Source organism: Amia ocellicauda, chromosome 2, assembly GCF_036373705.1.
Source record: "Amia ocellicauda isolate fAmiCal2 chromosome 2, fAmiCal2.hap1, whole genome shotgun sequence".
Taxonomy (NCBI): domain Eukaryota; kingdom Metazoa; phylum Chordata; class Actinopteri; order Amiiformes; family Amiidae; genus Amia; species Amia ocellicauda.
In genome coordinates, this window is record NC_089851.1 from 45,860,755 (window position 1) to 45,887,602 (window position 26,848).

The 26,848-nt window shown below is 42.1% G+C and overlaps 1 protein-coding gene across 5 annotated transcripts in view; it reads left to right on the forward strand.

Moving 5' to 3' along the window:
* The first annotated feature begins 7,473 nt into the window (after nucleotides 1-7,473).
* LOC136771893 (ras-responsive element-binding protein 1) overlaps nucleotides 7,474-26,848 on the forward strand; it is a 69,101-nt gene continuing 49,726 nt past the window's right edge. For 2 of the 5 annotated variants that reach the window (XM_066724471.1, XM_066724455.1), the window contains exon 1: nucleotides 7,475-7,865. Coding sequence is in view for 3 of the 5 variants with exons in the window: in XM_066724455.1 (XP_066580552.1) it covers nucleotides 7,826-7,865 (40 nt within the window). In the remaining 2 variants the exon portion in view is untranslated. Of the gene's footprint in view, nucleotides 7,866-7,894; nucleotides 8,200-8,655; nucleotides 8,833-26,848 lie in introns of those variants that run through there. The other 3 variants (XM_066724487.1, XM_066724464.1, XM_066724478.1) reach the window with 3 other exon arrangements.

A 26,848-nucleotide genomic window follows, 5' to 3' on the forward strand; every position in this document is an offset into this window, starting at 1 on the left:
AGTCAGGCAATACTGACACGGAGGAAGGTGGACAAAGTGAGGAATTGCATTCACTACACTAAAGCACACTAAGCAAAGCAGCAACGCCAGCTGGCCTAGTCTTTCAGCACATCTGGAAAAAAATAAGATGTGATCGAGGGTTTATTATGTCACAGAGGGACAGTGAAGGAGTCAATGCTGCCATTGTAATCTTCCCTCATCTCATTTTTGTCCTTTTTCTTTAAGGAAGGTAGAAAACAATGGTGGTGCCAGCAAGCGCCTTACTTGTTCATGAGCCCCAAGTATTCTCTGTGCCACAGTTGTTTGGCACCTGGGACCTATAAAAACACATCCCCTCAGAAATAACCCATCATTCTGTGTATCAACCATTGACAATGCAAGCATGCTGGGAGACTGATGATGATAATAATAATAATAATAATAATAATAATAATAATAATAATAATAATAATAATAATAATAATAGGTGCTTTTAGTAGTACAGGTGCATTGTTTACATGTGCCCCTGTTAAGTCAGATGATCACTATTAAAAGCTCGTTCCACAACAGCCGTGATCATTCTCCCTCTTTCTACTACAAAATGTAAAATTATATGGCAGTATTTCTTCACTCCTACTAACTTACCTTGAACAAAGTTCACACTTTCCATTTTTTATCAGTTGTCTTTATCTTTGTCGGCTGTAAATTGTTTGACGTATCTGCTGCAAAAGATAATAATCACATTGTATCTATAATGTTGGGACCAAAGGTTCCTTTCGTACTCTATAGGGGCATTTGACCATGCAAATACAGAATATTTCACTCCTTACGGCAGAGCTTCTCAGCCAAGGTACTGAGAGCACATCCTGCAGATTGTACTATACCCTAAACTTAAGGAATGCCTTGGAAAATCACCTTGAACAAAAGCCAGTAAAGAAAAGTGTTCCTTGATTTGACATTTGTATGTATATTTTACTCACCTGATGACATATTGTAACTGCACTGTGTCACTGTTGTTTTAAATGCAGTCTTTTCTGTTAGTTTAAGGGATCCTGTCCTCATCATTCGGCAGACAGGGTATTTGGGTTTAAAGTAAATGCGAGCCACACCTTCTCAAAAACAAGCTGTGAGAAGAGGGGCATAACACAAAAGCAAACACAGCCCCCAAAGCTTCATCTCAGTACACAAACCCCCCTTCAGAAGCACATTGACAGAGTGGGGGAGATATCTTTGCACAAATTCTGCTGCTGAATACAAAATGTCAGCAGCTGACCTGGTGGGACATTTGTTAATGATGCCACATTGCTGGCCTGATGGCAATGCATTATAGTGATATCGTCAGGTGTGACATTGGTGTCTCATGATTACTGCGATGAGTGATGGCAGAAAAGGTGTTGCAGAGAGCACACAGGGATAACAAAGATCCACACTGAACAGTTAAAAAACTTTGTGCCCTGTTCACAAGTCCTAGACCTTTTGCAGCAAGTGAAGCGTGTATGAAAATGTCACTATTGCACGGCTGCCTACTTATGTCTGTGCATCTCATGGCTTGTTACCCTTCAGACTTCTGCTGTAGCTCTCACTGGCACAGCTGGAAAAAGATGATGAATATTTGCTTCACAACACTGATAAATACAGGAGCTTAATAGATCATGTAAACAACATAGGACACCAGGCAATGTATTATTTGAACAGTATATTTTATATTTTTGTCAATGTACAATGTATTTTTTATGTAGCTCTATTTCCTTTTCAGTGGACCTGCCCCTTATCACTCTCTTCCACCACACAATTGGCCCCCCATCTTCACAACATGTGCGGCTGGAGCTGGTCACCATTGGCTGAACTTGCATTCAACAGCTGTCACAGAGTTAATCTTATTAGGTTGTTCTAGAAGTTTTTCTCCACCCAGACTGGATTGACCAGCACAGAAGATCACCCCCCAGGCTCAACCGTCCTCTGAAGCAAGCTAACAGAAAATTAACCCCCACCCCCCTACCCCAACCAATGAACTGTCCTCAACCTTGCGCTACACCTGGCCCCACCCCCGGACCACCACAATACACAGCCCAAAGTGTTGAGGCACAACTCTACTGGTATTTTCAATCTTGTACGGTTTGTTTGTTTATTTTTTTACACGGCCTGACATGTAACACTGACACTGCTACTGGGTTTATTTTGGGTTTTGGGTTCTGGATGCGTTCGTTACCCATGGCAGCATTGTTGCTCTACACCTATGGTAGTTTAGCCAGGGGGCGACATTGTTGCCGACAGATTCTCTTGCACTTCTTTTCCAAATCTTTAAAAAATGAAAATGGAGATTTTTTAAGAAGTACAGAAATAACACACAAACTCAGAAATAAATCCTAAGGGGCACAATAAAAACCCTCTATCCTGGTAAGAGGTCAGAGATGTATTAGTTAAACACAGGCTGTGCCACAATCACTGATCACTGATCACTAGCAGGAAGACTTTTGAAGAGATTCAGCAAAGCCACAACAAGAGCTATATCCTCACGGGTACCAGTCAGTGTTTTTAGCACTGGGATGTTATTAGTTTGTAGCACAGTCATCTAAAAAGCATGAATGACAGACAACTTCATGTACAACTGACTCTTTACTAGGAGGAATGCCATACATTTTAGATATCTTGTGATTTAGAGCAGCAAACCATTTCTGATTTCTGACATCTGGCCAGGATCTAACCAGTGAACATTGTTTTGTGTTTTCCTTTCAGTACAGTTTGTCGTGCAGTGTCATTGAACACTGGTCTCAGTGTAAAAATGAAATCTAGTCAACAATTAACCACTGTAACTAGGGGGTTCGGTGGAGAGGGGTGGAGGAAACAGTAACAGCTGTATTAAGCAACCACCTGAAATCAAACTAAATACGTGTACTGATCTGGATGGCAAACATATTTTTTCCTCACTGCAATTCATTAGGTACAAATCATTTTGAATCACAGATAATAGCTTTGATCACTGTAACTAAATAAATAACTAACTAAACTAACAAATAAACAAGTAAGTAATCTGTTTAGATCAAATATATGTATCTGTTCAAACTATCATTTGTTCCATCTGGGCTTCATCTTAACAGGACACCCGTTATACCCCCCCGGCCGCCCCTCCCCTCCACAGGCCAACCCCCTCTGTGTGTGTGTGCAAAGTATGTAGCTTTAAAAAAATAAAAAATAAAAAGTGGATGCACGTTTACTGTCGCTTAGCACAGAGGAATGCGGGCGCCGCACAAAGCTCCCGAAACCTGCCGGGCTAGAAATTCTTCGACAAACTGCAATAAGAGAGAGAGAGAGAGAGAGAGAGAGAGAGAGAGAGAGAGAGAGAGAGAGAGAGAGAGAGAGGAGGGGGGGGATGCAAATTCACAAACAATGCTATGCACATACGGTAATCGACTTTACTAAACTCCTAAAAACCGAAAGAGGCGCAATCGGGGTGTGTAATCTGCGCAGTTGCTGCAGAATGAGACGCAGTTGTGCTGCCTAAATCATCCGTTGCCATGGCGAGCCGGCTCCTCGCCGCTCCCTCCGCCCTGATCCACGTCCCGGAGCCCAGGAGCAGCGCGGCGAAGATGCGCCAGTCTGCACCAATACTTGTGTTTTGATGGAGGGCGGGGGACTTAAAATGGTGTGCAGCAGTGTCGTGTCGGGCAAAGTCCGCCACTGAAAGGTTTCTTCCCCGTCTCCCTTTTAAGAGTCAGCTGAAGCGAGACGCGGGGACTGCGCCTGCGCATCGCCGAGTTGGTACCCTGCTTGTGCAAGAATGCGCAACAGGTCGGCGCGGCGGCAGAGCCGGAGCCCGGGCAGGGGGTCGGGATGCTGCGGGGAACAGGGGTCTGCAGCCCTTAAAAAGTGAAATACATGAACTAAGGTGCCTTACTTCTTACATCGCTATAATAATCTATCGTTTCACTAAAAAATATAAAATAGCGATCTGTGGATTAGTTTATAAGTAACTTTTTTTTTTCTTAACGCACATATATAGGTTATTTGATATATATTATATATATACACACACATACTCGTATAGTGTTTATATCGAATGCTGTCGCGTTGTGCTGCACGCTAACGCAAACCCGCCTCTTTACAGGAATGTTAGTACGGGAGCAAAGATGGAGCATTTGGTTACACACCAATTTATCACTGAACAGTGTGACTCCCAACAGGTGTTCATCTCATGTCCCGCAGAGGCGCTGGGGGGAGGGGAGCCGGCAGCAGCAGCAGCAACTGAAATGCCATCAGAGCAGAACAACGGCGGCGGTGGGTTTCCTGCTGCTGCCGCTGCCTGGATGCTCCCTGTCGGTAACAGGGGAACCGACACGTCGCGGATCGCCGTTCATCTATTTTTATTATGGCTGGTGCGGTTTCAGACTCTGGCAGCTCGGTGGGTGGGATCCTGTTGGTCTTATGGGTGGGACTAGACTCTGCCCCCACTTGCATGATCCTGGAAGCCCTCCCTGCATCTCATCCGTGTGCATTTGAACAGGCACGTCCCCCTGCCTTCCTGTTCCTGCACACGACCTGCCTGTGGAGCTGCTGCTGCTGCTGCTGATGATGATGAAGAGCTTGTGTTGCTGTTGAGGTGCCCAGGTAGTTCCTTAGCAACGAGGCTTGTTGGATGCCATCGTTACGATAATAATAATAATCATCATCATCATCATGGCATCGCATACGTGTGTGTTGACTAAGCTGCCTTTTCTTCACATACCCGAATTTAAAAGGTTGGACTAAAGTAAAAGTAAAGCAGACACTGTTGATGATACAGAGTGAACTTTAAAAACGTTGCCTATTCAGGGGAGACTTTGAATGGTGTATTTAAAAAAAATACATTATCCTGCTATTAGAAGTTAATTTTAATATCCCTTCATGAACTACAAAACTAAAAATGTATAATTACCAAAACGTACATGTGAAATACCCTGCTGTTTTAAAGCATTATTATTATTATTATTATTATTATTATTATTATTATTATTATTATTATTATTAATTAGCCAAAATAAAAAGTTTGTATATCCAAAATGCATTTCCATAATATTTCTTATTCCATGGAGCTTTGGAAGAAAATGCAAAGTATCAAAATAAAATGTTAGAAGCAAGTTATTCTTGTCAGTTTGTTTTTACATATACTCATTTTCATCCTGCTCACCCTGTGGATGTAGTTTGTTTGGTAATATTATTTTGTGTGTCATTGCTTACTTTATTATCATCTGATTCTGCTGCTTGTTTTCTCTAGAGGTGTGCTGGAATCCAGGAAAGGAATCTTCCTTGTTATCTGGAGAGATCTAACAAACTCATTCTAATTGTATTTCTGCACACAAAAAAATCTGTAGATGGAGATACTTCCCTTAGTGCCAATCCAACTGTCTCTCAGTTTCCTAATGCTATATTCTCCACTGATTGTGTCATGTTTGACTAGTTGTGTTGTTCTGGATCAAACTGTTTCAAGTCATTTTTTTTTCTTTTTAAGAAAAAAAACATTAAAAACAAAACAAATTGTTAGCTGCCAATTCAGAAATATACAAACAAAAGATTTCGATTGTGTCTTTTAAAAGTTAACAGCACCTACACAGAACTGATTTGTCCTGGTTTCTGAGTGGGAACAGGAAGTTAACTTTCTCATCCAGCTCCCTTGCCCTCAGAACATGTGCTGAGGTGACTCAAGCTGAGTGACAAGATGGCAGCCTGCTGCAGAAACGCAGTTCCTTCTCCTGTAGAGTACTCAATAAAACATATGTATAAAAGGATTGGGATCACAATCCGTAGCTTGGTCGGTGGCATTTTAAACACTACATTTCATCAAAGTGAAGTTGTCTGTCATCATCAGAAACTGTTTTAAATGTAATGCATGCGTGTCTGACTCTACATGTGTAATATGTAATGTACACACATCAACAGCAGGAACGTCTCAATGCCAGGGCATCTGTATTTGAGTTTCCTACAATATTTTTTTTCCCTCCTCATGGGATGATGTTCTTTCAGGACTTTGCTCTTCACAACAGTTCCCTGGAACTCAGTACAGGGAACATAAAAAAAAAAACAAATAAAACCTCAGAGCGTTGTTTTTCATTGATTTTCCAGAACTGTTTGTTTAATTGATTTTCAATCAATCAAATAACAAGTGTGGCCAGTGATGGAATTGTTGTCCCTTTTGATGACAAGGTGGCAAACAGGTGAAAGCACAACAGCATTTGCTTGTTTTTGAGTGGTTTCCATCTGTAGGGCTCTCAAAACATTTATGTACGTGAATTAGAGCCACAGAGAAAATAAGTAACTTTGGGAAAATTCATCCATCGATACAGCTTTTATTGCTATGGCAAGTACATGTAGAATCACACCAATTAATTTGCTATGACTAGCCATGCAGATAGAATTGTACATACATTTTAATGAATATTTTTGTCAGAAATATTTGCCTGACAGATAATGCCATGGAAAAATATGTAATCATGGCAACAGTGCATGTGTATTTTTCACAGGAAGCACCTTTCTCTGTGGTGAAACAAAGAGCAAGCGTGTCTCTCTTTCACACCAGAAGAGTGGGGAGCGCATCATATCTGCAGATCTTCGAAAGACTGCACATTAAAATCCATTACACAATTAAAAAGGGGAAACCTGTATCTGTTCAAAGCTACAAACATTATGTTTTACATACAGGTGCACTCAGTCTCTCAGATACTTGTGAGAGTCCGGGTATTAATAGAATGTGTTAAATTATGCTTATAATTTAAAATGACTTTGTCATGAGAACCATTGGTATTTTCTAAGAAGATCTGGGTTTGTTTAGGGATGCCAAATAATTGCCTATTCAAAGATTGTTTTATTGTTGGTACTTTTTATTTTCTTTCCAGAGATAACTTGTATGTAATTTTATCTTTTATCCAAGGTGCATAACAAGGCCAACAAGAAATTAATAAAAATATTAAAAGTATACATTGCATTATAAACACATTTTACAATTATAAACGAACTGGATTCAGTTACAAAGTCTAGTAGTTTACAGGTACAGTGCAGGTGGCAACACATGATGTGGACATAATCAATGGAGTGCGATTATTACTTTAATGGAGATTTTTGGAACCCATAGATGATTTGAACACTCAGATGCAACCAAAACTTATATTAAAATGCATCTCCCAGGTTAGTGTAATTGAGCCTCTTTAGTGATGCTTTCTAAACAAGGAGATCTGCTTCGACTTGAAAAGAGAGGATTGGACATTACCTGGCATGTACTTGTGTGTGTGTGTGTGTGTGTGTATGTGTGAGGGTGTCTTTTTCCTCAGCTTGAGTCGCTCTCAGAGAGATGGAGGTTTGCATTAGCTGAACGGAAAGAATAAGCTACTTCCTTCTATTTTTTTGTTAAACCACAAAGGCGGTGGGTGGGATAGTACCAGGCACTTCGATCAACTTTCCTCCCCCCCCACCACCCCACCCTGCTGTTGCTCGACGGAGACCCCTCCTGTAGAGAGATGCTGGCGGCTGGGCGCAGGGCAGCCTCAGCACAGTCCCCTGGAGACTACCCGCGGCACACGTGATGCGCCTGCTCACCAGGTCCGCGGAGAGGAGAGCGAGTCGCGCTGCGAGAGAGAGAGCGAGCGAGAGGGAGGAGGAGGAGAGCGAGTTAAGTTTGTTTCAGTCTCCCAACTCTTTCTTTCCATCTTCCTAGTGCGGGGAGAAAACGGGAGACTGGCGGGGGGGGGGGATATAAAGTTGGCGAACTTTTGCACATCCTCAGAAACGCCATTTTGATTCCTCTCCGGAACAACTTTGCAGCTTTTTTTTTTTTTCTCTCTCTCTTCTGAGTCCATCATCACTGTTCACCATCATCATCATGTCTCGGCGCAAGCAGCCCAACCCCAACAAAGTCAACCGTAAGTACTCGGATCGGTTTCATCCAAACGCGTCTTTCTCTGGCTCGTTTTCTTCCCACGGTACCGGAGCGCCGCGGCGCCGCAGTGAGGGAGCACCAAAGTTGGAGAAAAGTTGGACAAAGATGTAGATGATGGTTTAGTTTGCGCGTAACTCCTCTCTGCTTCCTGGACCTGATGCTCATCCATGATTAACCCGTCTGAGCTCAGGAATTTGACTGGGTCTCCTTCATGCACATTTATTTTTAACCACCTGGACGAGAGGGCTGCTGCTGGGCGACACTTTTGGTGCACTTTGGCCAAGTTTAGTTTGGAGAGATGCGCTTTGGCGAAAAAGGTACAAAGTTTATTTCTATGGAGGGAGCATCCATATCTTTAATGCACTTTGATCGCAACAAGCAGCTTATGGGACCATGCGTCCGTCCTCTGCGTTTTGACCTTGCCAGGGCATTTGCTTCGTGGGGGGAAAAGAGATATCAACGATATTTAAAAGCATCTCCGGGATTAGTTTAGTTTTATTCCCGAATTATCTTGCGTCGTGACCTTTCGTCTGTCGGACATTTTTTTTTTTCTTTCTTTTTTTTTTTTTTAAGGATAGTTAGGATAGAGGCATCGTCAACAGGAGGAAGTGCTTGGAAAAAAAAAGAAATAAATAAAGAGGGTTGGTGAAATGAAGTGTGCGGGAATGAAAGCATCTCTAACTAGGAGACAAACACATGCATATGCATAAGTTGTCGGGTTTCTTTTGCGTGCGTCTTTTTTTAGAGGGGGGGGGTAGCATCACAAATACCATAATTGCAATTCAAAGGTCAGTTTTGTTGCCTGCTACCGCAGACATACACAAGTTTGATGATCAAAACACAGAGGATGAATTGAGAAGTTTGTCTCTTAGGAAACTGCACCCCGATGGTTGCTAAGCAGATTTTTTCTTCTTCATATTCTTTTCTGTTCTGCGTGGCTGCTGCCTAGGGTAAGTTTGCAGCTCTGAAATGATGTTTTTGTTTTGGTTCGTGGAAGTAATTCATTACAGGATGTGTTTTTGAAAATATGTTTGCTTAAAGTTGCACTTCATCTGCTGGTTGCGCTTGAAGAGATGCCCTATTTTGTGAAAGATGAGCACGTTTTGCCCAAGTGTGGCGAAACGGCACGTTGATTTTAATCGCTCCGGGTCGGTCGTGTCTTTCCCCCTTCCTTCTTGGGAGGAGACAGACTGAGGGGCTAGAGACCAGAGATCCGGACAACCAGTTCACATTCCAGTACGAAATACTACACGGCTCTGGAGTGGGCAACACACTCACAGACACACACACACACACACACACACACACACACACACACACACACACACACACACACACACTTTCAGACAAGGCAACTCTGCCGAGCTGTAGATGCTGAAACTGCAGTTAGGGTAGAAGTGATGTTGGGGGGGAAAAGCAGTTGATGTAGTTTGCAGTTAGTTTCAACTTGTGTGTGTGTGTGAGAGAGAGAGAGAGAGAGAGAGAGAGAGAGTGAGTGAGTGTGTTTGTATTATTATGCTTAAATAAAATATTTACAGATACTTGTTTATATTTTGTTATACTATATTTATTGCCACCGCTCAAGTTATGCAAAACAGTGGTGACGGACTGACACACTTAATGATGGTAATGTGATAGACTGTAGCCAGCAGGGTTCCGTCATCCCATTAGTGGGCTCGACTGGAAGGCTTCTCATAGGGTCCCGGAATGGCATTTTACCCTTTCACCTGGCACAGACCGGGCTGGCATGTTGCTACCTCGCTGAGAGTTGTGTGAAAGGTCGGCTCGGAGAGGAAAGATGAATAACCTCAGAGGCGTGTTTGTCAGGGCGAAGGTCTTAATTAAGTTAAGAAATATGCATCAACTGGGGCCGGCTGGAAGAGGCCAGCTAAAATGGCAGCATCTTGGTGGGTAGGGGTAGAGTGTTTGAAAAAGGGTGTTTTAAAGCAAAAATGTGGACTAGTATGCAAAAACATGTTCCCCTCGTGGTTATCCTGTGGTGCTGTCGGTTTATTACAAAATAAGACAAAAAGAGAAAGATGAAGGGGGGGAAAATTGCTTATTTAACTGCTGATGGCTTGGAGCTGCAACCCCTATATTTGCACTAAAGCCTGATTATAGAGGATACCTGTTTGACTTGAGTGTGCGAGGGCGTGTCCTGGGGAGCAAGGGAGTCTTTGGGCAGGGATGTCCGTGATGATTGCTCAGGTTTATGACTCAGCAGCTGCTGGGGAGGGAGCCATGTTGTTCACACTTCAGATGGGTTTCTTGGAAGAGTTGGCTGAGAGTGCACGGCTTCCTGTTCCTCTCCAACAGTGCCGCTTCAGTAGGGTCCCTGAACAGGAGCCCACACCTCGAGGTGTCATGTTTCGAGGCCCTTTGCAGGTAAATTATAGTGACTATGTAGGTATGTTTCAGGCCACTACCTCCAGTTTGCAAGCAGCTACCCAGACTCATTTGAAAACTACTTTGTGTGGTCAATTGGCTGGTTTTAAAATATCTCTTAACAGTGGTAGTGGGCTGGGGTGAGGGGGGAGGGATTTTGTCCAATCTGTGAACCAATCTGATATCCAGTAGATTGACATCATTAGCCATTTAAAAACAACAACAACAACAACAACACACAAACAATGGATTTGCATATATGACAACTGAAGGCCCTTTACACTCAAACACAAACCCATGAATGCTGTGCCAGTCCACCTCAGACTAATTTCAATGTTTTACCATGGCTGTGCACATGTGATTTGCTGAAAGGATTGCCAACCCCCCCCCCCCCCTTGGAAAATGTGTCAGTGTTGGTCAGTTGTAGTTGAGCTTTGTTTAAGAATGGCAAAAGTGGTCTCTGTGTAATTCGGTACTGACAGACAGGAACTGTTGCTGATGATGAGGCCTGACTGTGACGCCACTTGAAGTTTCAGACTGATTTGCATGTTAGTCATGTTGGACTTATTTGCCCGTGGAAGTGGAAGTGTTGTTTAAGACAGCAATAAATGTAAGCTTTTGTGGTACTGCATTGGACAGTGTACCGATGCCTTTTACAAGGCCCTCTAATTAATGGAAGTTAGCATCTCTGGAAAATCTGCCTTTTAAAGGGAAGACTGGTGTAATTCCTGAAGTGTGACCTGTTTATGATGTGGAGTATATATATCTGGTATGTGACAGTTAATTTATCCCCCCCCCAGTCATTTTTAAGATTAGGGATGCACGCTGATGTTTAGATCACTGTATTTGGTCTGCCGATCTTGATTTTGAAACATTAAAAATAAATAAATAAATACAGAAATACCTGGGATTTTTAAAACTGGAAACATCCCATTTTAGAAGTTACTCCATCCATTGTGTACCGAAGTAATAAAATGCATCTTGCTGTAACCCTGGGCTGCTATTGACTGTAAGGTATTGAGCAGAGGGTTATACAGTATGTTCTTCACAAGTTAAATTTTATCAGAGCAAATGTTCCACTTGGCCAATCATTTTTGTCAGTAAATGGGTCGTAGGTGGGGTAACTAACGCAATGTGGGGATTGCCTTCTCATGTAAATAATTAAACCCTCCGAATAAGTTAGCATGAGAGAGAATAGCGTGGAAAAGAGCTTGTCCCCTATGGCACTTCATACAGAGCGACACCTTGTGTGTTAGTGTGTGTGAGTGTGCACCATTTGTAAACTGATTTCCCATTCTAGGCTCAAACAAGTTTTTTTTGTTTTGTTTGTTGGCTTAATATTAATTTTGAATTAAACTATATATTTGTAATCATATTTATTTAAATGTATGTTTGTCAGAGTTAAATTAATGCCTCAAGCCCCATGATGTGTGCTTTTTGCTTGCATGTGAATGGCATGCTGTACTTGGTGAGTATCACAGTAGTGATAGCTCTGGGTGTTGTGAATTTTTAGCTTCTTATAGGAGGACCAGAGGCTTGCAGGTTTTGCAACTCTTTTTTGGGAGGGGGTTGGGTGGGGGTAGTATAAGTGCTGTGAAAGCAAGTGTCCTCTGTAGACGTACGACCTTGGGTATCTGACTCACTCTAGTTTACTATGATCTCGGAGCATCCAATGCATGCTGGACGGTGGCCCCATGCAGGCAAAACAGATGCATCAAGCTTTCCTGGGCTGGCGCGGTCATAGATTTGTCATTTTCAGCTTAATCATTGGTTGTGAGCGAGTGAGCTTGAAAAGAACTGTGAGGTTCCTGTTTTTTTGCACAAGTTAATTTATGATGATTTTTATATATTTTTTTGTATATGGCATGGCGTACGCAGGGTAAAAAAAAACCAACTCGATTTTTAGGAAGTATTAACACTGCATGGGGGTTTGGGAGTACAGAGGGAGGAGGTTCATCAGCAAAGGAAGAGCAGAAATTGTGTGTGGTTGTACAATATGTCTTCAAGCTATAAATAGTAGTGCCTGTGTGCTTTTTTGTCTTGCTGGATCTTTGCTTCCTTTCCCTCCTTTGTTTTCTGAGGGGAGGCTGAGCTAGCGCAGGTATGCGGTGTGCTGGCGATGGAATATTTGCTGGTTGCAAATCTTTCAGCTTGAGCTTCTCCGCATCAGAGCAGCTGTCTCTCGTCCTGCCTAGCAATCGGTGGAGCAACTTTTCTTCAAAAGGCTCCCTATACAAAAGAAGTAGGTGACGGGCGGGGATTGTTTGTTCAGTGTGATTCAGATATGTGAAGCCAGGACACTCTGAAGAGTCGGGGAGACGGGAAGGCTGAATAGGCTGACTGAGATTCACCTATAATCTTCTCAGACTTCAATAGGCTGATCCAAGCTGCAATGGGGAAAATCCATTGTAAATGCACTCACAAAGCCCTGTGGGTTAGTTAGTGTTTTCTTTTTTTTCTCTTTTTTTCTTTCATTAAATGTAACAGTTCAGTTGGTGTTTTTTTACAGGGAATGTAGTGAGAATTACACTTTTGCTTTTGGATCTGTGCATTGCTTCACATTTTGCAAATCTCTGTCATCTTTGCTGGTTGGGCCAAGGGTGGATGGGAAATTTCAGGCCATGCAGAGAAATTGGAAAAAAACGAGACAACACTGCTTGGGAGCTACACCACATGTTACTTAGAAACATGATAAAATATTGCCTTGGGATTAGCTGTGGGTATTGGATGTCTGTTGAGTTTCTATACAATTCATGTGTTTAAATACAAGTATAATAATCTGGTAAAACCTGATTTGCTTATCCCAAATCCTGGTAATGTGGAGTGAGAAGCTGCTGTTTTTCCCTCTGTCCCTGGAAGATGGGTGTATCCAGCACGTCAGGGGTGTCGGGTTCATTGAGGGCCACTGTGCCTTCTTGGTTTTGTACCAGTCAGCCCGGCTTCCTGCTCCCTAACTGGGCCTAATGAGACAATGAACTGGGTGAAGGTAACGCCCCTCTCCCCAGACTGCAGAGTGTTTCAGGGTGGGGTATATCTAGAGTAGTCGACATCATTGGAAGCTGTAAAAAAACAAACTAAAGCTTTAAAGAAGCCGGAATTAAGTGAGTAACTGGGAGCTTCTGCTGGAACAAAAACCAGGAGACACTGCTGCCTCCAACACCCCCTAGTCTGACACCCCTGCAGGAGAGATTTTCAGACGAGAGGGCGAGGGTTCTGCCTTGTTAGCCCAAGGGTCCAGATGGGCTTCCCCTCTGGCTCCCAGTCTATTTTTAACCCGTCTATTTTAGATAAGATTATGTTCCATCGCAGGCTGTGGATGTAAGACCTCACACTGCTGAGCTGCGAGTGCGAGATGGGGCGGGCTGAACCCCCAGGCAGCAAGGCTGCATGGCAGGGCAGGTTACATCTTGTGGAGCTTTCTTTTCTGCTTCTTTGGGGGTGTGATTAATTAATTTACTTGATAATATTTGTTAATGGAATAATTATTATCTTAGGGAGGTCATATGTGTCTTGATCAAGAACTCTTTTATTTTTTCTCATGTCATCTCATAATGTGGCACCTTATCTGTCTCTTAAAATATTTGTCACTGATCAACTCATGGAAAAAAAAAATAGCTGTTAACTGGGCTCCGGCAGGAGACAAGCCCTGTTTGTTTTTTTAACTCGCTGGGGAAGAATATCCTCCCAAAATTTTACTTATTACTTATATGCGTGCCCCACCGCCCACTTCTTCGTCTCCCTTGAGAAATGTGGAAACCAGGCAGCACCACTCTGGCTGGTGTCCATTTAGCTCAGTGTAAATATAGAGGTAGGGGTTTAGATATTTATGGGGAGTGAAGCACTTTTGTGTAATTTGTCATCAAGGCTTGTTAGTGTAAACCCAAATCCCCAGACTGAGAGACGCAGCTAAACTGGCAGAAAGGTGTTGTCATGTTGTAGCAGCCTGCTACAGGACAGGTAGGAAATTAACCCCCGCCCGTTCCCCCTGTGGGAGACACAAAAATACCCATTGTAGGTATGCTGCTCTTTTGGCTTTGGATTCAGAGTGCTGTAGCCGTGCTTTACAAAGGCTGTCGACACCAAATGAGATTGAACCAGCACTGGGAGGGACCACGAGCATTTTCACACCCATGAAGCCCGATCTAATCACAGAACCCTCATAGGGCTCTTCTGGGGCTTGGAGGTTGGGGGGGTGCATTGTGTCTGAGGTTGTGCAGATGTGAAGGCCCCTCAGAAGCTAACACGTGCGCGTGTTCATATGTCCCGCTAAACCGCTTGCCTGAAAATCCTGTTTTCCCTGAGAAAGTAGTTTATGGAGTGTTGCTTGACAGGACCTTGAATTCAAACCTCTGTGTGAAGCTCCACTAACATCTGGAGCAAAAACAACTCGATATGCACTCTCTGTAGTTGGAGTGGAAGTAGAATTATTATAATTAGTTATTGTTGTTATTCGTTTTGTTTCATTAAGCACATGCTCGGCCAGGCAATATTACGGCCCAATGCAATAGCAGAGAACAGCAACACACAAACCACAATATAATTGGGCATAAGTAACCATGTTATCACGCATGAACCATAGATGGAATTGTAAATTATTTCTATTTGCTTATGAACCTGTACTATGGACAGTGCAAGCATTTCTTTTTAAGTGTTTTTGTACATAGCTCTTTGAGTAAGTTTAATTCCGTAGTGATGTATTTACAGTGAAATATTAATGTAGTCTCCTGATTAATTTCTATCTGTTTGTGTTGAAGTTGGATTATTTTGTGTGTGTGTTTGAACACTGGCCTGTTGTCTTCAGTGAATGAACCCAGTAAATGGCCAAGGAATCATTTGAGTGAAAAAATAAAAAAGCTCCCTCTGGCCTTGAAATGACAATTGTGTTGCAGTCAGTGTTACAGAACTATGTGAGACTCCTTTTTTTTTTTTTTTTTTTTATCCCGAAGCATTGCAAAGCATTGTTCTCCAAAAAAAAAAAAAAAAAAAAGTTAATTTACACCAAAGGGAACATGTTCAATATAAAGTTTCAATGCAGGCTTCCCTTTTCGTGTGAGAAATGTCAGCTTATTCTAATTTTAAAGGCACAACTGTGAGGGATGGACAGAAGTGCACAAATAAAGCAGTGCAAAGGGCAGTGACTTCCAGGCTTTTATTTTTCAAAGCTGATGAATGATAGTTTTTAGAACGTGCTGCCTGACATTTGATCACAAGATCTAACCTAATACATCATCGGGGAAGGAAAAAAAAACACTGAAAAGGTTTGATTTGATCACCTTGAGGTTTCATAATACCCCCAGTCAGTTGAGAAACACATGGGTGTCTGTTTGGCTGAGAGACTCTTGGCCACAGGAAGAAAAACTCCCGATTCATTTTAAATGACTGTTGGGCCATTCCAGCAACCCTGACTCGATCACGATAATACCGTTGGATGTGCAAGAAGCTTAATGACTTTTAAGGGGGCGAGTGGGCAGTTTTATCATCCACCAGCGTTTTTTGAACACTTATCACTGTACTTTCAGCAAACCGCGGCCCTGTTCCTCCCAGTCAAAGCGCAGCACGGACGTTTTGTTGTGTTGGCTTAACAGTACAGTGCATCCTGTACTGCAATCGCCAGGGCTAACCCAGATTGTTAGCCACCCCTCGCACAAGAAGCAAATAAAGCAGGTATTTACAGTGGGTTCAAAGTCTACTCCAAGGCTGTGTGTCACTGATGTGAAAGAATGCACAGAGGAGAGGAGGAGGGAAAGAGAGAGAGAGAGAGAGAGAGAGAGAGAGAGAGAGAGAGAGAGAGAGAGAGAGAGAGAGGCAGCACCTGGAGTCCATAGGCTGATAGAAGATAGGAAGTGAAACAGGGGGCCACACATGGTGGAAAGATGGAGGAAGTGTAAAAACAATGGCATGAAGCAACAGCTCTGGCTTTGTCTTTGGTCAGTGCTGCTTACTGCTGAGAGAGAGGAGGCAGAAAAACCAATACGCGATCAACAGTAAAAAAAATGTGGATGTGGAGCAAGGGGCTGCAATCCCTGTTTATTTAACGCCACCCCCTTAATTTAGAGTTTGTTTAGTGTGCGTGTGTGTGTATGTCTGTTTGTCTGTTTGTCTGTGTGTGTTTGTGCCTGTGCTTGGCCTTGAGGCGGGCAGAAAGGGTTAAAGCCGCCGAGGAGTGATGGAGAGAGGTCGAGTGAGCGCGCGCAGAATGGCTGCCTCTCCCCTGCTTTCTTGCTGACTAAACAGTTTTGTCAGCTGGCAGTTGCTGCTGCCTGAGGATTTGTGATAGCTTCTGGAGGCTGAGTGGGGGAGGGGCCAGCACTCACAGCCAGCACTTGTTGCTCTGCGGAGTTATGCAAGGAAGGAGCTCTAAGCAGCATCGCCTAACCTGTTTCTCCCCAGCGCTCTCCCCGGGCTGTTCTTAGGCCCAGTTATCCTGCACACAAAAGACTTTGTACCTCCAGAAAACATAAAGGATGTTTAGTGTGTTTTCTTTTCTTTCCTGCTTGCCCCCCACCCCACACACGCACATGCACTATAATCAAGATTTGCTTTGGTATTCAAGATTTATGACTCAATTACTATTGCAGACTGACAAGCCCTGAATGAGTATTACTGTGGCTGAAACTCAAAAGTGTGTCTCATCGAGGTCTTCAGAGCCCGTCTTTAGTTTTCCTTTATGTTACTGAGTGAGAGTGTGAGTGTCAAACTGAAAAATAAAACTGTTCACACCGCAGAAGGATGCCATATCTATTAGATTGTTTTATGGAGCGCTCTGCATTAAAGACTTATGATGCTGCTGAATAAATCAGTTTAATGTTTGGTGTCCTTTCTTCGTACTTCCATCGTTTCCCATCTCAAGGATTTTGTTGGCCTGTTACCGAATATTTACAGTGAGGTGCAGAAATTACTACTTTTCTTATTTATTCTTTTAAAATTGGTTATGGAAAGTAGGCCTTTTTGTAAACTCTTGCACAGTCAAAGCCTCTCAGGGAGTATCTTCTGTTCTGTTCCATTTGGCTTCTGCTGCATTTCAGTGGAGTAAACAGATATAGACGCTACCTGAGTGGTGTACTCTGGGATTAAATGTCATCAGGACCTACGCTTCCAAATGCAATCCAGCAGAATGCCAGTGTGCTTTTCTATCTCTTTAAACCAGTTTGGGTCTGATAACTGGAATGCAAACAGCCCATTTTTGGGGGGGCAGTAACATTAGCACTGATAATGCACCTAAAATACTATAATGGAACTTTTATTTATCTTTTCCCAGTCAGAAAAACTAAACACTTTTTAGTTTAGTTTTTAGTTTTTTGCGAGGCATAATTTCTTTAAGTTTTTCTAATCTCTCTATTTTTTTTTATGATTTCGGTACCATCCTGCATAAAGTAAGCAGTTTTCCTGCTAGTAAGATATCTTATGAGTCAGTCTATTTCTTTGGGAGGGTTTGGGTAAGACTCAGCCTGCGAGTCCAATGGTTAACCTTTAGCCAGAAGGTGTGGCTTTTTATTTGATTCTACTGTACGTGATTTGAGCTTCGGTATCTTCTGAAACCAAATGCTTGGATTGGATTATTGTGGACATCTGTTGAGATGCCTACATTTAGATAGCTGGGAGCACTTTGTTTTATGAGAATACATTATCATTTCTAGAAATGGTCAGTAAAGAAATGGTGTATTTCCATTTAGGGTTTTAATCTTTCCACCATCTTGATTATCAGCAACTTCCGTAGCGTATCTTACCTGACCAGCAACGGTGAACAAATAAGCTTGCAGAAAATTTATGAACAAATCATCTGAAGCTCTCTAACAGGAAACACTTTCCCATAAGACGTTATCGAAGCTGCCGAGTTGCTTAAAGCAACAGGGGCCTTTTCAATAACAAAAACCAATCAAGACAAAGAACCTTGAATGAATGCTTTAAGGATTCTTTAAAACTGCCTTTTTTGTTTTGCCTGCGAGCTTTACAGTAATTTGAGGCTTTGGTGTTTTTCAGCAGAACCCTGAAAACCGAAAATAATCACATGCGAGAGAGCATCTGCACCACTTAGATCTCCACTGTGTCTCGGGAACATGTGGGATTTTATTGTGAAATTCTCCACAACGCCAGCATTGCAAAAGTGCTCATGATTTAAGGAGTGTTTGCGTCTGTGAATCTGTGTTCAGATTTCAGTTATACATAAGCTCAGAGGCTTATGCTTGGGTGAAGCTGACCTATGATGACTTTGGGACTGTTTACTTTTTTTAATCCACAAAAAAACTTCAGCCTACTGGTTTTAGCTACCGTAGCAAGACTTTTTTTTTTTTTTTTTTTTTTTTTTAAAAGTAGCGTTGGATTTTTCGAAGTAGGTATGCTTCCAGAACCAGATGGGACTGATGCACAGATGCAGAGCTTTCCAGGGATGATGGTGTCAGTTTTGCTAATTATGCTTATTATGGCATGTTTGTTTTAGCAGTTGGGGGATCTTTCTCTCGTACAGTGAAATCCCTTGTTCATTTTTCTAGTACTGGATACATTAATTCCTTGTTATTAATAGTCATCCGTTTATAAACCTTTCCCCAAACCCCTTTAAAAAAAAAAAAAAAAAAAAAAAATCTGTGACAATGGTCAATGTGAAAAGAGGGCACTTTGTTTTCCCCTCATGTGCTCATTCAGAAGAGGTAGTGATTTAACTGAGAGCCCACATATCGCCACATCTCCAGGGTCTCCAGACAGCACCTTAGAGAAATTCATTCTTAGATGGAGAACTTTTTCTTTTTCTTTTTGCCCTCCACACACCTCCCGAACGTGATACCTCCGATACTGCGCTGGTGCAGGCCTCTGGACCTGCCTCTGCTGCCCCTTGTTCTGACTGTGCTAAAATAAAGAAAAGAAAAAAAAAGTACCATTGTTTGATCTGCAAACACTGGGTGCAGTTTGTTGCCAAGGAGACGATAGTCTTGTTGCTGCTGCTTGGCAAAAGAAAGAAAAATAGTTTCCTCCACACACCTGAAAGCATCAAGCCATTTCAGAGGGGGGTGGGGAAGGGGGATTGTTGAGCAGGAGTGGTGCTGGGGGGCAGGGGAGGGGGTCATTAAGATTTGAAGGTGGGGTTTAAGTAGAATATCTTTGGAGCCTCCCTCTGAAACCTGCGGTACGCCTGCTAAAGGTGTACTAGTGTTTGTGAGGTGTATAAGTAGTGAAGTGTATCCTGTTTGTGTTGGATTGGGCTCATAGGGCAGTGACTACAGATGGGCAAACGGCTTACTTACCAAATTTCATCGTAAGCTGCATCAAACGTATTTTAAATATTTAGAAAATTAGGCCTGATTTCTTTGTGGGCTTTTTGTAGTACTTTTATTAAGCAGGTCTTATGTCTTTTTTTTTTTTGCAGAAACTCGGTCATGTTTTGCTTTGTGTTGTGTACACTTTCTTATCTTGGACTCTCTTTGTTTCCCCCTCAGTGTCCTTCTCATGAAGGATGTTTAAGAAATGTAGGTCCTTATGACAATTTGTGGCAATGTATAAAAGCGACAATATGAAAATGTCCCTCACCCTGGTTTCGCTGCTTGTCTGGAGTCCACATGAAGCTATTCACATCCACCTCTTTAAATGTGATTTAAATGTGTGATGAGTCACTGGTAGACAGTATGAGGTACGCTTGCATCAATGCGGCATGGGGAGAACTATCTTACAGGTGCTGACTCAAGGCAGGAAACCCAAAACCGATATTTCACACTTGTCCCATACCAACCTTTAAAGAAATACCTTGGATGGTAGCTACACCCTCTCCTTAAGATACCGCGATTCAAAACTAGCTTTCATACGGGCTTGAGATTTGTTATTGAAAACCAAGACGGAGAAAGAGAACGATCACGCATTTGCCCCTGACAACCTGAAATTCCTGAGAACAAAAAGGGAGAAGGTGAGGCCCCCTGAACAAATCCAGTTTCCCCTAAGGTGCAGTGGGCAATATAAGCCAGAGAGGTGTGTCGGCACAGTGGAGATCTCAAGGGCTCAGTCCCATTAGGGCCCTAGCGTGGTGAGTGCAAGACAGCGACAGACATTGTACCTTCATTGTGCAGCCATTTCTGAAAATACCCTCTGGTTGTTTCAACAATGCACAAGAACAGTCCTTTCTTTTTTGGTGATGCACTACCTCATGCATCGGAGCTCTGTGTGACAATAGACACGCTGTAACCAAGCTGCAGGAGTACCATTGAAAGTGTATCCTCACCTGCTGCCACAGGTCTCTTCTATTTCCTACCAAGTTAAAAAAAAAAAAAAAAAAAAAAGAGAAGAAAATGTAGAAGCCTCTCTTTCATTTCTCTTGAGATGTAAGGGGGAGAAAAAAGAAAAAAGTACCTATTCATTATATTAGCGTTCATTATTCAGGTGAATAGAAGCAAAATAAAATAAAATGATGTTCCCCTTTGTTACCCACTCCTGTCTCACGTGAGATCTCTGTGATGTAGAACTGCTGAAAATTTTGAGCACAGGGGCAAACCACAGAAACTGCGGTATCTACTAAAGGCTTACCACAGAAGACAGCCAGTGCCTGCTTTCAAACGATTGGCGATTTAAGGCATTTTGTATTGGGGTCTCTTAAATACTCCAGCCCTTAATCCTAATTTAGCAATTCATTCTTCTATTGACTGGAACTGTTGAAACTCATACAATGTCGAGGGATTTAGCTATTGATTTAATTTTGGCGTTTATGGGGATTAGTGGAGTAGACACTCTTATCGGCTAGGAAGGCTGCAGCAAAGGAGAGGAGAACGTTACCCACCACCTTCTCTTGGCTTTTATGCTTGTTCAGATGTTATTGAGAGAAAGGCAAAGTCATCCTGCAGATGCTCCGTGATGGTGAAGTGATGCGGATAGACTCGGCCATCCCAACAAACGCCACACATTTTTGCACCGTTCTTCAAAAGTTAACTCCCCTGAAAGCACAAACATTTACCAGTTCTGTTCTGTAGATGTGAATAAAACAAAATGCTTTTTTGAGATAACATATACACAGATAATTATATTGTTTAATAAATGGTAGCAATATTTTGTATCTCTAAATGTCTCCAGATAGTTTGAAATGGTGGTCCTGTTTGCTAGGAAAACCGATACTTCCAGCACAACTTTCCAAGCCTTCAACGTTCAAGATTGTTCTCCCGTTTCTAAGATTGCAAATAATCCGTCTTGTGTCCTGGCACTATGGGTAGGGTAAGGGAAGAAAGAAACATACTAATTGTTTAAATAAAATATTAATTTAATTTCCGATTTCTAGAGCTGTGCTATGGTATGCTAGGTATTAATCTCACAGTGAAGTTTCAGAAAAGTGCAAATACATGTTTTCTCTATGAATAGAAAAGGAAAGATTTGATTTGGCCTATCTGTCAGTGACATACAGATGTTATCTAATGAGGTTAGGGCTTTAAAATTATGAGAAGTCCTGAGAGATAATGTTTCCTCAACTCAGCAATACAAAATATCTTTGTGATGTTCAGGAATTTTGAGTTACTGGTTTGTCCACATGTTCTACAGCGTGGTTTTCCTGCTAAAGGCATCTCATATTTGAGAGCATCGTGTATTTTTTACAATAAAGGAGCACGCTTGCCTGCGGCACATCTTAAACATGGAGTTTGAGGAAAAGGACACATTTTCTGAGGACTGGAACAAAAATTTGGTTTTGCCCTACTTGGAACTAGGGACACTTAATTTTAATTAACTGGAACTATAATATTAAAAGTGTTTTCCATTTGGAAAAGTATCATCTTAGAAGAAAGGGTGCCATTCATTTTACCAACCAGTATTTCCTGCATTTGGCTTGGTTGTCCTAAGGGTCAAAACCTGTTTTTATTTATTTACTCTACTTTTTGGGGGGCGTAGTGAGATGCACAGTAGTAGATGCAGATCAGCTTAGTCCTTCAAACACGAATCCGGAAAGGTATCCAGTAGGACTTGTACAGTCACGAGGTTAAAGGCCCCTACTAGTTATATTATATAAATAATCCCAAGTGGCTCAACTAGTGCATCTCTGCTTGGAGGGTGGGTTGATCTGTATAGCCCTGACTACACTGCTCTGAAATTGTGGCATGGATTTCCCCATGTGACTGCTGTATTTTTAATAATTGTAATTACTTTTGTTGTGATTTCAGACAGGCAGTGCTCAGGCAATCTAAATCCATGTGCCTCCTCCATCGGCTTTCTACATCTGTCGAGAGCCTGTCAAGCACATTTTTACATCAATCCAGAATTAGTTTATATTAATTTTCTTCTGAACCCCTGCTGCTAAATTTGTTGTGTGTGTTTTGACATTTCAAGTGGGCCCCGATATTGTTAAAAATACAACTTTAATCATTTCCTGGGCGCCTGCTCTCGCTTGTTGTTTCTTCCCTGCAGATTCTTCCAAATCTGCTTGCCCTGCCCGCTGCTCATGAGGGTTAAAGCCGGCCTGTGTCTTGGGGGAGCTGTCACATACAGAAGGCGTGATTAACTGTGCTTCCTGCAGTCTGGAACCAATTTGACCAAGTCTGATTAGTGATGGCTGAATCAGATCCTACAGTGGCAGTGTCCTGCATTTCTTCTAGCTCGAGTCCCTCAGTCACTAGAGACCGGGAAACAAGTAGGGAAATGGCAAATACATATTCAGTTAATGAAGTGCACAGGAAGTTAAAAAGGTAGAAAAAAAGAACCAAGATGCTGAGACACTCCAGCATCAGGTTTAGCCACTACAGTTGTAAAGAAACCTATATGTCAAACTCCAGTCCTCCAAGGACATGGGGCTTTCTTTCGCTTTGGATTCCCAACTCAGTCTCTCGGACGCACCATTGATCTAATTTAGCGTTCAAAGTGGACATTGTGTAACATAATTCAAGGTCCTTTGCAGTACCGCTTGAGAGACAGACTGCTCTGAAGGCTGTAGGAATCTGCCCACTGAGGCATAAGCAATAATGTTAATTCAGCCAGCTTTGCTGATGATGGTTGAGAAATGTGTATTTTGGTTATTAGGGCTCTAAGTCTGACTTTGGGTTTGTAGCGCTGCCTTTGCACTTTGCATCTCTTCTTGGGCTGCACAAGGATGTCATTTTGATAATTTGTCTTTGTTAGATGCTCTATGTTACAGCACTGACTGTTCTTGTAGTCTGACAATGCAGTCTTCACTTATTTGCCATTGCTTGTGTCCATGCGAAAATATTGCATTGTTACAGTAAGATCATTTCAAATCCAAACATCTGTATTTAAGTTTCCTATTGAGAGACCTCACAGGAAGACGGTATCATTTAATTGCCTTTTTTTTCTCCCAAAAAAGTTGCTTCCCAAGGGGCTGTTTCTACAGCTTACTTCTAGATTGGAAATCGTGAAGCCCGAAAATATATTTTTATTCTTATGGTGGTTGTTCTTGCTGTTTTTCTGTATCTTGACCTACTTCACAGAAAAAAGTTAAATCCAGAATAGTTCTACAGCCAAATATGTAATACGTCCATTATAAAGAAAAAGACGCACACAAATATAGAACAAGGCAAAGTCCTGCTATCTGCTTTACTGTCGTTCATCCCCAGGGTTCAGTAAACATTAACCAGTTTATCAGACGTCGGGAATGCTTGTTAATGCAGGGAGGGGGCAGTAGCCCTAAAAAGATTTTAGAGATAATGTAGGATGACATAATTCACAGACAGATGGGAAGTTTGGTTTTAAAGTTGGTTATTTTTTTACAAATTAAAAACTAATATTTTGCAACTTTTTTGGGTTATAATTAGTTAATCTTTTCATGGCAAGTGTCAGCTTTAACCTTTTTGTACAGTATTTCTTATAGTGACAAGCTGAAGCACAGTCAACCCTATTGACTTTAAAACAAATCTGACAAGGAGTTTCAAGCCCCATGTTGCGAAAACAGCATGATGACAATGGACATGTAAATTAAGTCTTTATATTCAAAGTAAACTCTTCTTGTAATGTTGACACAGTGAAAGCTTTCGGGCCTCAGTCTTTTCTGAAGAAGGGCGTTTGGTACTTTTGCTCTTTTTCTTTGAGAATATTTAACCTTGAGAGAGACACCGTATTTTCTTTGCTTTCCATGAAAGCTTTGAGTGCAGTCACAGGAATTAATCTGTTCAGCATCAATATGTTTGGAAGTGATTTTTCTGTGAGGAATGTTTATTCGGAGGTCATTTTTGTATGTGTTGTTGCAGTGCGTCTTGTAGTTGTATGAAATGAGGGGTTTCCATACACCATATGACTGGTTTTAGAAATATTAGAGTGTAAGTGCCCCAGTTGTCGTATTGTATGCTAAAGTTTGTGTTTTACTCCTCCCCCCTCCAATTTTTGTCTGTGCTAGTTTCTTTTCTGCCAGAGTTGAACTCTCTCATGATGACAAAAATATAATTTTTTTATACATCGACAGATTCAATTTCATTGTGCTCTGAAAGCATCTAAAAAAAGGGAAGGGGAAAAAAATGCAGCTTAACAAAATTTCCTTATTTTTACATGATGCTCATTTCCAAACAAATTCCAAACTTCAGCCCTTTGTCACCGCTCTTTATTCGATCTTGTAGGTGATAAGCACCAAAAGTTAAAGTTAGTGACGGGAAAAGAAAATCAGTCGGTCTGATGTAATGTTGGATTAAAAGTGTCAATGACCAATCATAGTGACCTCTTTTTTTGTAGTTGTTGTTGCATTGCATCAGCTGATCTCCTCTTTGAGCCAATAGAAGATAAGGCTGCCTTTCACACGAAAACAGCTCTAAACAACAGACATGAGCAGGAGGTGGTGGGGGTGGGGGTGGTCAACTTTTTGAAAAGTTTTAAGAATAAGGGATTTTAATGCTATTGTTTTTGACCTTGTATGTATGCATGTGTGTTAATATAGAAGAGCTACCTATTCCGTGTGTGTAATTAAAAGGCTGATATTTGATTAGTGTTCCTTTTTTAGTTGTCTTCTCTCACACAGTACAGTCATTCAGTTGATAGTCTGATTGCAAGCATGGATGTCCAAGCAAGCAAATGTATATCGTCTCTACTGGAAGGAAAAATCCCAACACGCCACGCTACTCTTATTTCAGTGTGTATGTGTGTGTCAGAGTGTGGGAGAGTGTATGAGGCTGTGAGTGAGTGTGAGAGTGTATCTGTGTGTGTGTGTGTGTGTGTGTGTGTGTGTGTGTGTGTGAGAGATGCGCTGTGGAAGTCTCAGTCTGGATGGGAGGAGCAGCAGCCCCCACTGTGATGGATAACACCTTCTGCAGCACAGAACTGCTGTCACTCACCGAACCTCACAGGCTCAGCTCAAACAGCTGGGTGGAGCTGCCTGATTGGTCCAGGCCCAGCACATGGGAGGAGGCAGGGGGGGAGGGGGTTTGGGGGGTGGATAGAGCTACCACGGCAACAGTTGGCTGATGTTGTGGCCTTGTACTTTGGCCTGCATCCTCAGGCCTGCGTTTTGGCCGTGTAGGGGAGAGAGATTAGCTTGGAGGACATCAGGCTAATTCTATAGCTGCTTAGGCAGGGCTGGCCCACCTAGTTATAAACTGCTAAGCACGGCTGTTTCTTTGAATGTTTTATACAAAACAGGCATTTGTGCCGAAATAGAAGATTATCTCCAGGCAAGGAATCTTTCACACTGTAGGTCCCCTTTTTTAGTTATTCATTTATTTTAGCTTTATGTGCTTTCAAAGTACAAAATAATAAACTCCCAGCAGTGGAGATGTGGTCAAACATGCTTGCAGCTCAAAATGCAATCTTTTTGTAAACAATAAGTGAACTGTGCCATGCTTTATTAGGGCAATATTCTTACTGCACTGGTGGGTGAGGGCTGGGGGAAGGGATGGGGAGTCAGATAATGTTTGCATTGTTTGAAACTATGAGGGCGGCCTATGGTTATTTACATTTCATTAAATGCAATATTTAAACGGAAGCTGATACAAGTCTTGACAGTGTCGCGGAAAGGACGCTTCTACACTGAGGCCATGCAGAATGAGCACGGGAGTATGATATTCAGATGTTTAAAGAAGAAAATATAGATCAATGAGGGGATGACAAAAGGGAATTTTATGTAATCATGTATTTATGCCAAGCTCCTTAAATGTTGCCTCATTTCTTCTGGAATTCTGGCATAGTTGAGGGCGGCCAGTGCGGTTCTGTGTGGCTAGTGATTCCCAGTTTGATGCAAGAGGCCACCTTTCCTTTCCCATGGGTTTGGAAGAAGATGTGTGGTTTTGATGCTCCAGAGAAAAAGTCTGAGTCAGTCTGAGCAAGCCCGGAAGGAACTTCCCAGATGTGCAGCTCACAGCATGCACGCTTGTCAGACAGGCTTCGCGAGGCCTGGAGGATAACTCCCAAGTCACAGGATTATTTTTCCCTAACCAAACACTGCATTTTAACATTTCTTCCCCCTCAAGGAGATTTACCACACCCTAGTGCGGAGTCAGAGACCCGCCATTACGTATAGTTTGCCTCTTTGGTGGTGTTTTTGTGTGTGTTTTCTTCCTCTAAGGCAGTGGTTTGATGTTCAGGTATGACCAGCACTCCGAGAGGTATTTTGAAGAGCAGATTAAAACTTTTTTGCTCCTTTACAGCACATTGCATACAGTACAAATCAATGAAAGCCTGTAATCCTACAACACTATA